Below are 17,292 nucleotides of genomic sequence, written 5' to 3'. Positions count from 1 at the left end.
GCTACTATGAAAGAAAAGGTATTTTAAAGTATCATCAACTATAGAACATTTTATTTACAGAAGTGTTAAAATGTGACAAAATTTGTTTTAGAATCAAAGAAGTAGTATATTAGATGCATGATATTCACTAAGCACAAGAGGGTGGATAATGGTATTGACCTCGGCAATTATGTAAAAGCCATACATATTTACAAATATTACAGATAGAATTAGATCCTGATGATAGAAGAAAGTTCACAGATAAGAAAATTACCTGTTGGAAATTACTGTAGGTAATATAGTATAAATATACTGTAGGTATATAGTATAATTACTGAAATATTAGTTTAGTTATTTCAAAAGTAGAATTATGCTCATGAACCCTACTAGACTAAAAAAATCCAAACAGGTATAACCAAAATGAAACATCTTAAGGGATACTAATAACTACTTATAAGGACTAAGAGTTAAGGTTTAGTATCTCAGTAGGAGAGGTAACAGTATGTTCAAAAGGCCTGCTATGTGATGAAGTTTTGAAACTATAGAGAAAGGAAACAAGAGTCCTAATCCCTAATAATTTACAACTTAATAGGAGAGAGGACTAGCCAATACTAGGCTGTATTATATTCATCACCAGAAATATAGATAAGAACTAGGTGTCCAAGAACATTAAGAAAAAGAAAAGGAATGAAAATGAAGTATTTAGTAGCACCTACTATGTGACTGGATCAGTAGAACCAGGTGCTTTATTATTGTAAGATGACATAGATATATTGTTATGTATTTACTATCTTATCTAATCCTTACAAAATCCTACGAGATAGGTAATATTCCCTTTCTACAGATGAAGAAACTGAGTCTCAGAGAAATTAAATGACTCATTCATGTTCTTTCAGTTAACATAGTGACTAAGGATTATAACTACTTCAGGATGGCTCTACCAAGTTTTTAGCTAAACCTGAAAATTAAAAGAGACCTAAGTGAGTTACAATGGATCAAATGAAGAGAACAGCACACGTGGTAATTCAGTGAAAGATAAGGAAGGGTGTCAAGGGGAAGGCAAAAATAAATTTCCTTGGCCCAAGTATAAAGTACAAATTGTGGTTGAGTGGTAGATCAGGAAATTAGTTATGGGAACTCAATAAGTCAAGTACCATTAAAGAACTCAAGCTTAAATCGATAATTTTACTTTGACCCAAGAAGCAAGTGGAAGTGACTCTGGGCTTTTGGGAAGAAAAATGATCAGATCAAAACAATGCTCGAGGAAGGTAATCCTGTGAAGCAAGAATATATAAAGAACTGAGAGAAGGCCTGCATAAGTGGGCTACAGAAGAGGAGTAGCAGATTCTCACCCTTGATGCCAGCACAAAAACAAACAAATAGAGCAGATAAATTACGAGATGACTTTTCCAAAAATGATAGAGACAGCAAACAAAGAAATAAATCAACATTTCTTTTGATGAGAAATGTTAATAGAAGTATGCCTGAGGGATGTTGTTGAAACTAGTTTTATTTAACATTCTGAAAAACATCTGGAGATGGTGATATTCGCTGAAATAAAGCAATACATTTTAATACTGTTTCACAAAAGCAGAATTACTATGGTTTATTACTAAATATTTCCTGTAACAGACATACCCAATTTTACTTCCATCCTTCACCCTTATTTCATTCTAGACCCTTGTTTCATCTTTCATCCTTTAGTCTTTCCTGACCCTCCACCTCATTCAGGATTCACCAAATCCTGGTGTACAGGAACTATGGGAGATAGTCCCAGTCTTAGAGAGTTAGTCTGAAGCCAAATGGAAGCAATTCTTTCTTTAACAGATAACCTGAGCCTGCTTCATGGGCGTCCAGACTATGCACTTGTACAGGGGCCTGTGCTTATAAAGGCCTCTGCTTGGTTCAATGCTCTGCTGATGAGGACTTGAAATTCTTAATCATTTATGAACAAGGCACCCCACATTTTCACTTCGTACTGGGACCCGTGAATTATGTATGTGGTCTTGCAATAACATGATGAAGTTATTAATTCTAAGAATTGTTTAAGTTAACATTATCAATAGGGTAAAGTGAGTTTGGATAAATTCATGAATTTATGTAGAACCCTTTAATGGGGTCTGTTTTTTAAAAGCTAAAGATATTGTGGGTTTTCTCAGACCTTTGAGGATGATGTAATAAGGGCAGCTACCAACAGAGGGCCTAACAGAAAATGAAATTTCCTTTCTCATTATTATCTATCTGAAACCCAGAGACATGTAAATGCTATAAATTTTAGTAAACAATGAATTGCAGTAGAAATGTTGATCAATTATTTTTCAAAGGAAGAAAAATTTAAAATAATGATTAATAAACAAACAGAATTTTGGATGAAATGTGACACTTCCCTCCCTCTTTCTCAGCATGTAAAATAAGTAAGTTTATTTGATAGCTCCGTATGACCCTTATTCTTGCTCCAGTTTTCCTGGCAGCTTCCTTGTCCTAATCACTTCAACAATCTTACTCCTTTCCCAATTAGATAGAAACTAGAATTTATGACTGGAAATCATTTCAAAGCAGGAAAAAGATCCCCAGGTATTAAACCTAACTGTGGAGGGCTGCCCCAGGACAGAGTCATTTCAACTCTGTGCCTGCTAGAGAAAGCTATTTAGAATCTGGAATTCTTGAAATTTAGTCTTGGAAATTTAAAAAGTACATTAAAAAGTTACTAGATATGCTTGCTAAGTGTATCATATATGCCACATGTAATGAATCTGTCGGGAAAACTAACTTTCTCTCAAAAAGGCCACTAGATTTTAAAATTACAATAATCTTGCCAGTTTAGAAAGCTTCAAATTTACCAACAGAAACCTTGGGGTGAATGCAACAAGGGCTTTCCAGTTAAAATCTGAGGACTTAACATAATGGTATCCTCCTCACACACATTATTCTTTGGAAAACTAGACTATTTCTAAAAACATCAAGTCCGCCTTTTCCAAGTGAAGACAAATTCCCTTAGAGAAGAGCTTGTAGGAGAAATACCCGACTTTTCTGTTTAGGACATTCAGTTCTATTTTCTGATTAACTTAAGGCAGAAGTCCTCAAAGTATGGTCCTTGAGCCACCAGCATCACCTGGAGTTGATGAAAATGCAAATTCTCAGGCCTCAGTCTGACCCCTCCTAAAACAGAAACTCTGGGGGTGGGGGTGGGGTCCAGGAATTTGTATCTTAACAAGAACTCCAGTGATTCTGATTATCACTAAGGTTTGAGACAGTAACCATCAGGGCCAGGTTACCATTCCAGGTTACTCTGCCTTAGGCAAGTAAACACAAGGCTTTTTAGCACTTCTCATAAATGAGGATCTTTTGTGATTTCAATTTCCAAACAACCAGTCAGATACAAGACGACCAAAGTTCAGAGAAGGGCTGTGAGGACCATAAATAATGAGTAAGATTCACTCTGAAGAAGATAAAAATAGAAAAAACAAAAAAATAAGTATTTGAAGACATGCATTATAAAAGTAATAAGGAACATTTAAAAATTTTATAGTAAGATAACATGCTTTTCATTTATTTGTTACTAGTATTTTAAATATAAATATTTTGAATATTACTATATAAACAGACTTCCATTTATAGAGGCCAAAAGGTGATGATTTTTATCTTGCATAACTGTTTCTATTGCTGAAGAGTGTCACCTTATTTTTAACACAGAAATAATGTATTGCTTTAAAATCAGGATTTAAAAACACATTACAATAAAGAAATCGATTAGAAACAACAAAACATGCATTAAGTAACCAGCAACTGCACTGAAATAGATATACCACTCACATATTCCATTATGTAAATGAATTCAAAGATATTTCATGACTGATCAGCTAGAAGGGACATAATGATTTATAATTCAAATAACTGAGCAGTGAAATCAAATTGAGTTAATATATATTTCTAAATATGCAAACCTGAAATAATTGTTTAAAAATATAAATCAATGTACCCAAGTTGAAATTATGCCTATCCCTTGGTTTAAAACGCAAGCTATTAAACTTTTATCTAATAAGCTTTCTGAAAATACGATTCTTTTATTAACTTCAAAAAAGGAGTGCTCAAAAGCAGTAAGTGACTTGTAAGATAAATGGTTATAATCTCAGGATTAAAGAATATATAAAAGGTATAAGTGATAGGAAAGGATCTTTAATAGCAGATACAAATAAATTCGGCATTATGTAAATCATACAAAAAACAATACAAATCAAATTAATTTTATATTAGATTTCAATTTCAACCTAAAAAATAGGGGAAATCTAAACATAGATATGTGCTATAAAATAATATAGGCTTCTTTCCAGATAATATGTTCTCAAAGTAATACATCGTGAAAAGGCCAGAGTTTGCAATACTAAGAAGTACTTATAAACCACTTCATATGTTAGAAATAAAGAGTATTTCAGCATTATTATTAAAAAAAAATACAGGTTGAGTTTTTTTTTTAATAAGAAAAAATACATATCTTAAAAAGCCAAAATGACCACTGGAATTGGGTTGTACATCACTTTCCAGTAAAAAGGAAAAACAGCCTGGACAGGTGTAATTTATCATTTTTCTGATTTAATATCAAAGAAATATATTAAAATAATAAAAAGAATCCTGAAATCCTCAAAATTTGTAGTGATAAATAGCCCTCCCTGTCTTTATTGCATTATACCTACTAACAGAAATATTGCATGGTGGATTTTGCCAGACAAGGACGATTATTTTCCAATAAAAAGTTGCATATTAAATTCCAGCACAAAAGTGGGTGTCTAATACTTTGGAAATCTTTTATGGTTTGCCAAGGAACACAATTTTAAACTTAACTAATATAAACATATTCCTGGAGTGAACCTACATTAAAGATTTCCATCCAATGCCACCCATTTTCAGAATGCTGTCCTCATGCTAAAATATCAGCTAATCTTAGTGGTTAACTAAACCAACACTTATTTTTCACAACTCCTACATATTTGATAGCTAACATATAAAAGACAATCGACATACTTCTCTCGCATTGGTAGAAACATTATAATAGTATCAACTATAATCTAATAAGAAAGGATGATTCTGGTTTTAGATTTTAAAAATCTGCTAAAGAGAAATCTAAACATTTAATGTGTAATGGGAAATCTTATTTTAGAGCAAATAAGACGTTGATTTGGTAGAGGAAATAATCAAAGAAGAGGTCAAAAATCTTTTAATTCCCTTTCTATTACTCCTTTGTGCCTCTTAACTAGTGAAAATAATATTTGTTTCAACTGAAGAACACTGAAGAAATACTGATTCTCAGGAATTCAGTTTTTATAAAATAATGTTTTTGGAACATTTTGACTTTCTTAAAATTAGTTACATGTTTTTTTAAAACAAGAACGTCCTGACAATTATGAAAAATTACGGATTAAAACATATGTGGTTTGCATACTTTCTTATATATCCATTTATAAGCCTGGATGGGTACAAACATTAACTTTAACTAGTTAGAAATCTATATATCCATATAAATTCAATTGTGACTCTGAATAAAATTTTCACATTATATAGTTAATATAAATCTTTCAAAATTATGCAGTTACAGATAAGGCTAAATGAAAGGCTTTTTATTAAAAAAATTTAAAAAACACTTGAAAAATTATAAATAAGGAAAATACCTGGCCAACAGAATGCACTTGTTAGGTTGTTTATGTACATTATCAGATATAGTAAAAAGGATATCCAACAGAAAGGTCATTTAGGAACTGAAGAGTCCTTGAAATGACAGGCTCACATCTTCCCCAGTATTTAAGGTTTGTAACACTAAATATGAAAAAAAAGTTTTTAATTATAATGAAGGTATTTGTTTGTGTAGGGAGAACATGGAAATACACATACACTCATGTCAGTTAAATGACCTAAATCACAAATATCTCATAAAGTAGGTTTAAATATCAATGGAACATTTTCTGTTCTTTTCATAGTATATTCAAAATTATATACAAGCAATGAACACTGCTCTCCAAATGGTGTATTATTCTATAAATTTAGTTTTGTAAATTAAAAAGTTGCCTGAATGTTTCAGAGAAGAAACATTAAGTTTGTATCCAAAATAAACATAGTAGGGAGTGACAACAGGAGTTACAAAGGAAGTCAAATAGACTCACAGTTACTGCGAAGAAGTGAACCATCAAACTTGTGGTTCCAAAACTCACTTCCTATGATCATGATTGTTTATCTAGCTTTGTTCTCTGCAAGTAAGGCAGTGCTACCTATCTGTTACACAGATGAAGAAAGATGTCAAGTGGAGGCATAGAAGTTTAGGCTAAGTGTACAAAGTTATGTCTATGACCAGAAACTAGTTAATTTTGCTAATATTGTAAGGATAATTTAAGGACAGTTTCCATGAATATGTCTCTGATAGCCATAGGTTTCTACTGGAATCAATGAATGCCCTGTCTGAAGGCAACCAAATCTCTCTCAATGATTCCAATTTGCAATAATCTCTTGAGTTGGTCTTTAAAATTGAGTATTTTCTTTTTAATTAAAAAAGGCGGTCCAATTGAACTGAAGAGTCAAAGTCTGCAAACTTTTCAAAACCATGTTTTGATACTGCATACTGCAGTAGTACGGATACCTTGACAAAGAACATATTTTGGATGGTGAATTTTAAATACTTGAAATTAAGTTTCAGATAAGAACAATGCTACCGTTCTAAGAATTAAAGCATAATTTAAAAAGTCTCTTATTAAAAATTAATATTTCTGGAGAGATTTAAGCACAGTAAAAAGGTCAAAGCAATACAACAACAGAAAAATCAAAGAACCAAAGCAGGAACTCACATTTTCGTCATGAATGTTTCTAGAACATGGTTGTCATCTGTTATTCCTAAGACTTCTGACATACGGGCATATACCTGCATGAAAACATTTAATTGTTAAAAACTTTATCATTAACATATATTTTCAAAAGACTATTCAAATTGAACAAATGTAAAGATTTAATGCATTGTTGCATCCACAGTGATGTAGGGAACGAGTGGGGAGAACAAATTAAGAATTTTAAAAAATTTTTATAATTTAAAAATTTACCCTCCTCTTTCTCTTCCAGGAAGCACCTCCCTTATTTTGAAATACATACATGCCCACATAAACCCACATTCACATACTCATTTTATTCCCAGCATACCCCATAACTTTTTTTTTTTCTCAAAGTGGTAATAAGGCACCCCTTTCTCAAAGGCAGGTATATGTACGTAAAGGGCTGGAAAGTGGAGTGCCTCAATAAAAGATTCCAACATTTAAAAAATTTCCATCTCTTCCAGATTTTAGCAAGCCATCAAATAATTCAGGATTATGTTAGGCAGCTATAAAAATAAGGATTTCAAAAATAAGAGGAAGTTAAAGAATTTATAGAAATTCTCCTCAAGTATCTCAATAAGCTCCCCCAAATATACAGATAGGTCTTACTTTCCATGCTGAAACTGAAATCCCAGGCTCAGGGATTCTCTGCTGAATACATCAGGGTCTGGGAATCCACTAAGCTTCCCATTAGGGAGTGATGGTTGCAGAGTTTGGGGTGTAACATTTCAGTTCCAACCTAAGCCGCATTGAGCTTATAAACACATATCCCACTACAAGTGGGAAAATGCCACTGGCAGCCAATTGAATATTCCCTCTAATAGCCTGGCAAAGCTGAGAGGTGGGTTGACACCTTCATACTCCCTGATGCTCTGGTATGATTCCAGGTTATCTCTGCCAGACACCAGCTGTATGGGATTTCTCTTCTCTGATTTGATTCCTTGTGATTGTGTTCTCTTACTCTCTCCTGATCTGACTATTTCCTATGGTATGGCAACTTAGCTTTCACTCCCTCTGCCTTTTGTTCTTCATACGTAAACACTACCTTGATATAATGTCATAGGTTGTGAAGGTGAGATAAAAATCACAGGACACCACAAATCATCCAGAGTTACATGGTGATACAGGGGAGGAAAGCTGTTCATTGCAGAGATCTCATGTTTGGATTTTAAACACTATTCAACCAGAATCTTGTGTTCCAGGCTTTTGACTTAAGTCCTACGACCAGGAGCTCCTCAGGCCAGTAGAGTGAATCAGAGAGAGGGAGAAAGAGAGGGAAAGGAAGGGGCAGGCGAAAGAAGGGGCAGAAGGGTAGAGGGGAGAAGCTGGGGGAGAGAGAAAGAAAGGAAGATTGAGATTCAAATTCCCGTTGCTTCTCCTGCTAACTTCTGAGCCCTAATAGAAAAGCATTTCAATTCCAGTATCTGTGACTTGGCTCATGAGAGTAGGCCTTCATCTCTTGTAAGATCAAAGCTATCACTGTTTTTGGAAGATGTCTGCTGAGAAGAGGGAGCTAGGGAGAAAGAACCTAGGGAAGTTAGTTAACACCAAATCCTCAATCATCAGAAACCTTTAAGCCCATAGAAGGCTCAAAAGAAGAATGGTTGTAAAAAGGGAAGTTTCCCTTATCTCAACATGATCCAAAAGCTCTCTCATGAATGGGAGTAAGTCGGGCCCCTTTGAAAATCTGATATTGATATGACAATGGCACACAAGGCCCTCCACAACTTGGCCCCAACCTACCTCCTCATCTATCATTTCCCTCAACCTGAAGCCACAATGAAATACTCATGAAATACTGAGGCTTCTCATGCAATTACAGATCTCTATGAGTTCATGTGCTGTTCATTTTTCCTGAATCAGCCTTCTTCCTCCTCTTCCCCTGATTCTCGTTCAAAAGTCATCTCTGAAGCCTTCCTTCCATTACCAGGTAGGGTAAGTTGCGCTCTCCTTTACGTTCCTATAGCGTCTGGTCCATTCCTCTAGCATGGTGCTTTTCACATTGTAATTGTTTGGGTGTCCATCTCCCCTCCTACACTGTATTTTTGTAAAATAAAATTTTACACTTTCAAGACTTTTCAAATGCTATTTTTTATGGCAAAGATCAAATTAGTCTAATTTTGATTTTGCCCATGCCACACTGAATAGAAATGTAACAAAAATGTGATTTTAAACATTAAGACATTTAAACATATTAAAAATATTTTTTAAATTGATAGTCCCTGCAAGGAAGTTTTCTGTTGTGTCTCTGGCATTCAAGAAAGAGGGAAGCTAAGCAGGCAGATCTGTTGTGCTCTGCTGTCAAAACAGCTTCTCAAAGCATCACATTTGACCCAATACGATACTGGAAAAAACAGTCAACATTGACACATGGCAGTGCTTTAATCCACAATTATCCTTGTAACTTGCACCATTCCTTTTATCATCCATTAGCTTTGATTCCCATTATCCCATCTAGAACTGTGTCAACGCTTTTGTCCCTAGGGATTTCTCTCCACTACTAGGATCTGACAGCCAAGCTTGAGTACTAAACAGGATCATTACCTCTTAAATCCACTTATCTGATCTACTGAATAGTAAATTGAAAAGCTCATTAAGAGCAACAATCTGATTTGTTTTCACGTGTGACAGGGTCATTTAAAATCAAGGTATGATTACTGCATTTCTTTTAAAAGACCATCTCACGTTTTCCAAGCCACCTTATCATTCAGAGAGCATGCAGATAATATGAAAATGTCTTCGAACATTTGAAATGTAGTTATACCATAGATACACATAATTTGGGGGTGAGGACTAATCCGTCCAGTGAGGAAACATCTATAAGATTATTTATCATAAAGCACAAGTCAATGAAAGTTTTCTACAGAAAAAATTCGTACACAATATTTACGGGTTTTCAACATTTTCTAAAAATTCTATCACTTCACCAAAAATAATTTTTATGACAGCAAGAAACTACATCACAATACATACTCATTTTAGGGAAAGACATAGGAGTTGGCGTAGGAATGCAAGAAAAGGAAAAAAGCTCACTTTCAGTTCATAGATTTCTAATCTTTTATTTCATAATCAAGATAATTTGATCATAGTGAAAAATAAGCAAAAATCTAAGAAATAAGAGACTAATAAGCGCATTTGTGTTATCCTTCTCTGAAGGAGACAATGAAGTTGAATAAATCGTTATGCTTTTGGTTATGTGTTTCACATAACCTAGTTTTTGCCTGTCAGCCTGTGCCTTCCTCCCTTTCTTCTTCTTCTTTTCTTTTTTTTTAAATATGCCTGCCCTTCTCTGTTAGACTACAAACTCCCTGAGGGTGGAGATGATGCTCTGTCTTTTATCTCCCATGCCTAATACTCAATAAATGTTTGTTAAATGAATAACAAGAATGTAATGTTAAAATGTGTATTTTCGCTGATTCCATTTCATTCATAATTTTGTAACAAAAGGAAAACGACCAGTAAGACGTGTGTTTTTTTTACGAAGAATTTTTTTTCCTGTAAAGATAATATATTCCAAATTCTACTCACTCCGGTGACCACTGGTAAAGTTTTGTTATTTAAAAAGATACAGTTCTTTAAAATTATTATTATTTTTTAATTGAAGTACAGTTGATTTACAATGTTGTGTTAGTTTCAGGTATACAGCAAAGTGATTCAGTTATACATATCTATCTATCTATATATATATCTATTCTTTTTCAGATTCTTTTCCATTATAGGTTATTACAAGATATTGAATATAGTTCCCTGTGCTGTACAGTAGGTCCTTGTTGTTTATCTATTTTATATATAAAACTATGTAGTTTCAATGCTTAAATATTTCTGGAAGAAGCTCTCCCTGTAGATTCAGTAAGAGGAGCTCTCTCTCCTCCTTCGGATACTCAGAGCATCCACTGTTGCTGGCCTATTAGTGGCACTTCTCATGTAACAGAATATTATCTTGTTGTAGTACTAATTTTCTATGTTTATACGTGTTTCCTCCATTACTTCAAGCACGTGCTGCCTGAGGGCAGGGAAATGTCTATTTCTCTTTACATCTCCAGAAGTACTCAGAAGCTATCTCGATAAACTTAGCAACATACAAAAAGCACACGTTTTGGTCCCAAAGATAACTGGATTTGAATTCTGCCACTAACTAGGTGTTACTTAAAGTCTCTGAATCTTGGTTTCCTATCTGAAAAACAGGAATAATAATAAAGCCTACATTATGGGCCTTTGGGAACATTAAATGATGATACCTAACACAGAACCTGACATTCAGCAGCTACTCAACAAATGCTGCTTCCCTTCCTACCCCCTTTCATGGACCCTTTCTAATAGTAGGTGCTAGTAATGTCAGCTACTACCTTTCCAAGAGAAAGCTCATTACATAAAAAATAACAGAAGGGTAAGAAAGGGCTTACCTTGAAGACTTTCACACAGAAAAAAGGTTAAAACAAACAAAACCCTAAATTTGTATTAACTTTGAAATCTTGCTAATCATGGTCAGAAATGGCATTTGTTAAAGGCATAAAGCTTCAAAATTTCATGATACAAAACCAAATTCTTTCTACTTCTCAATAGTTACTGTCTTAGAAGGCAGAAAAAGTACCCATTTTAGCCAGTCATCCATCTCTCTGGCTCTTGAAATACAGGAAGTCATTAGAAATGTAAGAAATTATCATCAGTACAGACATAAGAAGGCATGCTCCTAAAAAACTGTCTTAATATGTTTTCTTATCTGTAGTCGTTCTACTGCGCAGCTTCTTTTAAACTTCAGAAAAGAGTATTTGGATATGTATATAACACTTCAGTGACCCACTTATGTTCTTTAACTTCTAAACTAATCAAGTGACAAATAATGTCTGAGCATATGCAGGTAGTTGAAATGATCTTATATCTGGTTTTTTAAAAAAGAAGCCAGACAAGATAAGAAAACCAGACAAGGGAATACACATACAAACAGCAATAAGGTTTTGAGCTGTAAATTTAATTTAATAAAGAATAAAAGCATGTGCTGTGATAATTTTTTAAATTGCTTTCTTTTTCCAATCCTAATCCTTGGTCTTGGGTATCCGCAGTGTTGTCTCTAACATTCTGGTTATAACTTTGAAGAAACTAATTATGTCAATCCTTAAATTTGAAGTAGATTACAGAACTGGGAAACCCAGAATATTAGTTCCTAAAGGTTGTATGGATATATAATGACAGTCACAGAAATTCAATAACAGCCCTCTATGAAATGTACTCAAAAGCACCGCATGAAACAAATTAAAAAGAACAATGAATCTCTCATTGTGTGCAAATAAGAAAATAAGAGAAAACACTGGTTCTATAGGTTTTCATAAGAGTTGTTATAATGAATTAAGATTTTGGATAATGAATCTTCAGAAAATTACAGTAAAATACCCTTAGGCCTTCTATAGATGTTTAGGATGTTATAACTTCTCAAAGAGCTTTTATAAGCAGGCTCAGCGCAGAAAATTAGCAGTGCTGTGGAAATCAACAACGAAGTATTTTGCCATCAGACGATACACTTTCCTGAACCAATTTAGTGTAAAAAAATTCACATCCAATAATACAAAATTGATACCATAAAAATTTTAAAAACTCAACAATTATGAATTTTTAAGTATTGTTTTAATCTATTGAAAGGACTTAAAAATCAAGATTTTTATTTTAATTTTTTGAATTTTATTTTTTTATACAGCAGGTTCTCATTAGTGATCCATTTTATACATATTAGTGTATACATGTCAAGCCCAATCTCCCAATTCATCCCATCACCACCATGACCCGCCCCCCACCACTTTCCCCCCTTGGTGTCAAGATTTTTAACTGAATGTAATTTAGTAAAACAAGACCTGTCACTGGAAAGCATTCAATATGATAAAAGCATTAATGTTCCTTAGGAAAAGAATTTTGGAACGGAGTGTGAACTCACTTATTATGAGTAAGAAATCAATTTCCATATTTTTGTCTTAGGCTTCAAGTGCCCTTGAAGCCAATGCAGTGCTCTCTACATGAGATCCATTAAAGAGAAAGGGAGGGGAGGGAGGAAGAGGAAGGTGTAAGAGGAAACTAACAGAGCATTTAATGACTGGGATCTAAACAGTTTGGAGCTAAAGATATTGAGCTCTCTCATTAACGTCTGAAGCAGAATAAAAAAAAAATAAAATGATCGTCACAATTAACTTGTGACCACATCAAGAGAATTAATAGTACAGACATCATTGCTGCATATTAAATACATAAACTTTGTGATAATGAATAGATCCACATTAATCTTGGCTGACTACTTTTTCCATATCATTTAAAATAACATCACAAAATACAGGATCAAAATTAGGTAAAAAAATCTTTTGCTAAAATTTAATTTTAAGACCATAATTTACTTTGGAAACCAAGCAGTAAAAGGTTAGGAATCTGCCTGCCTCATTCAGTGGAATACAGAATGACATCTGATAAAGAAAAGCTGGCTATGGAGATATAAAATAAATATGAATGTTAAGTATTTATTTCAATTAGAATATCTGAACCTACCATCTGTGGTGGCCATCTTGCTAAGGGGACATGTACCTAACAAATCTCTTAAGAGGCGTTCCCAATCTGCTTGAATGAGCTATTGTATAAGAAAACTTGGAGCGACCACTTTGGCCTCACATTTCCTTCGCTCCACATCCTGTGGCACAAAGCATGAACTCAGCAGGCTGGGGTACAGGGCTGCCTGCTGCCTTGTGATAATCCCCTCTCCCAGTAGGGGCCTCCACTGATGCATGGCTAAGAACATGCTTCCTCTTTTGCTTGCACCCCAGTGGGGTTTCCATTCCTCACTTGGGCCCAAATCCAGACTGCTAAGGAAGGGCTCCAGATGCCGCCAGAGATATTTTGGGATTAGTTTCTAAACAATCATTTATTAGAAAGAGGAGTACAGGTACAGTGTGAAAACCAGCAATACTGGTAATTTTGGAGAGATTCTTTCCCTCCTGCCCCGACCAGATCTAAGGTCTAACTACCACCTGTTCAACAGAAGCTGGCTGTTTGCCCCATTTTCCTTCAGGGAGCCACTGACTAAGGATCTCCACCAGCATGAACCTAATGTCTCCCGACAGGCCTTCACTAGCCAAGAGGGACCTGGGTCGAGAGCACCAGTTATTGGTCACAGGATACACAGTCCATAGAAAGACTCCTGTGGTGCAACCAGCTGAAAGCCAACTAGAGAAGACGGGGAGTGTACATTTGTCCTGACACAGCTTTGTTCCCGCTGGCTGCCAATTCACTCCATATCTGGGGCCAAGCTTCTGTTAAACTAGTCTTCTGGGGCTAAAGCCATGGTAAAGTCTTGGGTAAATATATTATCTTTCCAAGCTCATACAATAAGAAGCGAACCATGGCTATGGCACAGGACCACTGGAAGAAGGTGTGATTAATTTTGGTAGGTTTTGAGATCATGGTTTGAAGGGGCATTTCAGGCATTTGATTCATAATTCTTTGCAATAGCAAATTTATAAGATGACATTACATTTTGGAGCAAAGAATTGATGCTGGATGAAGTTTGTGAGAGAGTGATGGTAGAGGTGGGGAACTGGGAAGTAAAAGATTTTGTTTAATCCTTTACACCTCTCAAAGGTGTCTGCCAGAAACGTATTCTGGCACAAGAGATACATGTGCTCTAGATACTGTTCAATAACAGATGCTATTCATTGTAGCCAAATACAACTTTCTGCTTTCAGGTATGAATAACTGGTTAGAATTGGCCACTTCAGAAACGTTATAATCAAGAAACCTAGGCTGCTTTCATACTATGCAATCACACTGAACAGAGGCTTTGCCGTTAATACCATCGAACATTAGCTGACTATAGAACATTTCGTTATAAAACATGCACACTGTAGGATTCCACAGTGCATAAAAAAGGGAATCAAGAAAAATGCACCCCTACACTTATCACTGTGCACGCGCCTATTTTAATAATAAGAATCTCGGGCTGTGGTGAGACAAGCATAAAGACTGGTGATCCACCACAATAACCAGCAGCTCAACTCACCTGAACTATTTTCCAAGCCTTCTTTGGAACTCTGGACACATCACTCCTCAGGCGTACAACCTACGAAGCACAGAGTTTAGGGACCTGCCACCTGGTGTCGGGGATAAGGGAAGAGCAGAAGTCCTTCCCAACTTCCGATACAGGGAGAAGGTGGCTCTGGATCTTTGTGGTTGTCACTTAAAATATTCATGGGACTTTGATCTTATTCTGGAGGCTAGGATCAGAGGCAGAGTGAAGTGCTGTTCAAAGCCTGGATGTGGTTATATGGATTACAATGGGTTTGCTTCCATGAAATAATTCAAGAAACCAATTACTAAAGGTAGCCCTGAAAAAGAACAAATTATAAATAACACCTAACAGAACTATTTTTAAGAATCTCTTAATACTGCTGTTTCCCATGAGGCACTCTAATTATGCAAATGTGGCAACTGGGGCTAATGATATAAGTAGGCCAAGTCAACTTCTGAAGGGTAAAAGTATATGTTCAATAAATGAAACGCATTTCTGTAGTCACTCAGAAAGTTAAGCAAATCACATTGAGTCTTCCACCACTTACTAACTCTTGCACACACACTCTGCCTCCACTCTGCCTCTCTGAAACACTTCCCATTTCCTACACCCAAAACAACTGCTGTACCTTCCTCCTATGAGCCACTCAACTCTCTATCCCTTTAGGAAGAACAACCTGACAAAAAGAGTAAAGGAATAATGGCCCATGGAATGAAAAAAGGGCTGCCAATGACATTGTGCATATTTTTACTATTCTGTCAAATCTGCTATTTTCATTATATTCTCAAACTTTACTCAAAAACGTTAATCCTATAGTCCTTCGTAGCTTTTACTTTCTGTCTCTCACACTAGCCTAGTTAGTGAAAACTTTAACTTGCCCTAAATGCAAAGGATCAGAGTTCACCTTCTGATGGCCTACTGACGTCTTTCAAACACTAGTATCTTCAAACACTAATAAACACTTCAAACCTTCTCTGAGGAGGCAATATACGCAGCAATAGGCTAGGTACCGCTTCCATCCTAGTCTTCCTACTGAATACTTTTATGTTGAAAATTAGCTACAACGTATGCAAAAGTCTAACTGGTGAACAAAGACAACATGCAGTTGCCCAGGAAGCATAGTCTTCTTTCAATAAGAGACAGAAATGAGCAAGTTGAGTATATATTTTAGATAACTTCAACTAGGAGGAAACACAGAATGCATGTCTAGTGCAATGCACATGGGATACTGAGTGAGACCACTACTTGCTAGCCTAGCACAGTGCTTGGCAGATAACAGACATTTAATAAATATTTTATTTAATAAATTAACTCTATAATTCTAGTAAAATTAGTTAGCCTCTAAGAGTCTCAGTTTCTTCATCTGTAAAATGGAAAGAATAATATCACAAAATAGAAGGCAGTCTAGTGAAGTGGTTAAAGATAGATTCTGAAGCCCAAGACTAGTTGGATTCCACCACTTACTAAGTGATTTTGAGCAAACTGCTTACCCTCTACACCTTAGTTTTCTCAAATATAAAATGAGGATGATAGTTGGCCCTAATTTACAGAATCTTTGAGAGGATTAAAGCAGTTAACATATGTAAAGCACTTACAACAGTCCTGGTACATGGTAAAATTTCCATAAAGTACTGGCTATTATGGGTTGGCAAAAAAGCTTGTTCAGTTTTTTTCTGTTAAGATGGCTCTAGTAGCACTTAGTTGTCTTTAACTTCATTCGAAACAAGTTTGTTAGATTGTATGTGGCAGCTGTCATATGAGCGTGCATTTAAACAAAAACATCAAAATTGGTGAATTTTTGTGTAGCCACTTTAATATTGAAGATGGAAGGAAAAAAGCAACATTTTCAGCATATTATGCTTTATTATTTCAAGAAAGGTAAAAACACAACTGGAATGCAAAAAAAAGATTTGTGCAGTGTATGCAGAAGGTGCTGTGACTGTTCGAACGTGTCAAAAGTGGCTTGTGAAGTTTCGTGCTGGAGATTTCTTGCTGGATAATGCTCCACGGTCGGGTAGACCAGTTGAAGTTGACAGCGATCAAATCAAGACATTAACTGAGAACAATCAGCACATGGGAGATAGGTGACACACTCAAAGTATCCAAATCAAGCATTGAAAATCATTTGCACCAGCCTGGTTATGTTCATCGCTTTGATGTTTGGGTTCTACGTAAGTTAAGCGAAAAAAACCTTCCTGACCGTATTTCCTCATGTGATTCTCTACATAAACGTAATGAAAATGTTCCATTTTTAAAACAAATTGTGATGGCAATGAAAAGTGGATACTGTACAATAATGTGGAACGGAAGAGATCGTGGGGCAAGCGAAATGAACCACCACCAACCACACCAAAGGCTGGTCTTCATCCAAAGAAGGTGATGTGTATATGGTGGTGGGATTGGAAAGGAGTCCTCTACTAATGAGCTCCTTCT

The 17,292-nt window shown here is 35.3% G+C and overlaps 1 protein-coding gene across 9 annotated transcripts in view; it reads right to left on the bottom strand.

The window, feature by feature from the left end:
* The window catches only part of RANBP17 (RAN binding protein 17), a 316,523-nt gene that overhangs the window by 90,003 nt on the left and 209,228 nt on the right, over positions 1–17,292 (bottom strand). For all 9 annotated transcript variants that reach the window (XR_013827675.1, XM_079917450.1, XM_079917451.1 and 6 more), the window contains 2 exons: positions 6,807–6,880; positions 5,707–5,787 (listed from right to left, as the gene is read on the bottom strand). Coding sequence is in view for 8 of the 9 variants with exons in the window: in XM_079917450.1 (XP_079773576.1) it covers positions 5,707–5,787; positions 6,807–6,880 (155 nt within the window). In the remaining variant the exon portion in view is untranslated. The remainder of the gene's footprint in view (positions 1–5,706; positions 5,788–6,806; positions 6,881–17,292) is intronic.

This window comes from Stenella coeruleoalba (genome assembly GCF_951394435.1).
Source record: "Stenella coeruleoalba genome assembly, chromosome: 3".
In the NCBI taxonomy this organism is placed as follows: domain Eukaryota; kingdom Metazoa; phylum Chordata; class Mammalia; order Artiodactyla; family Delphinidae; genus Stenella; species Stenella coeruleoalba.
This window is presented reverse-complemented; position numbering and strand designations above follow the sequence as displayed.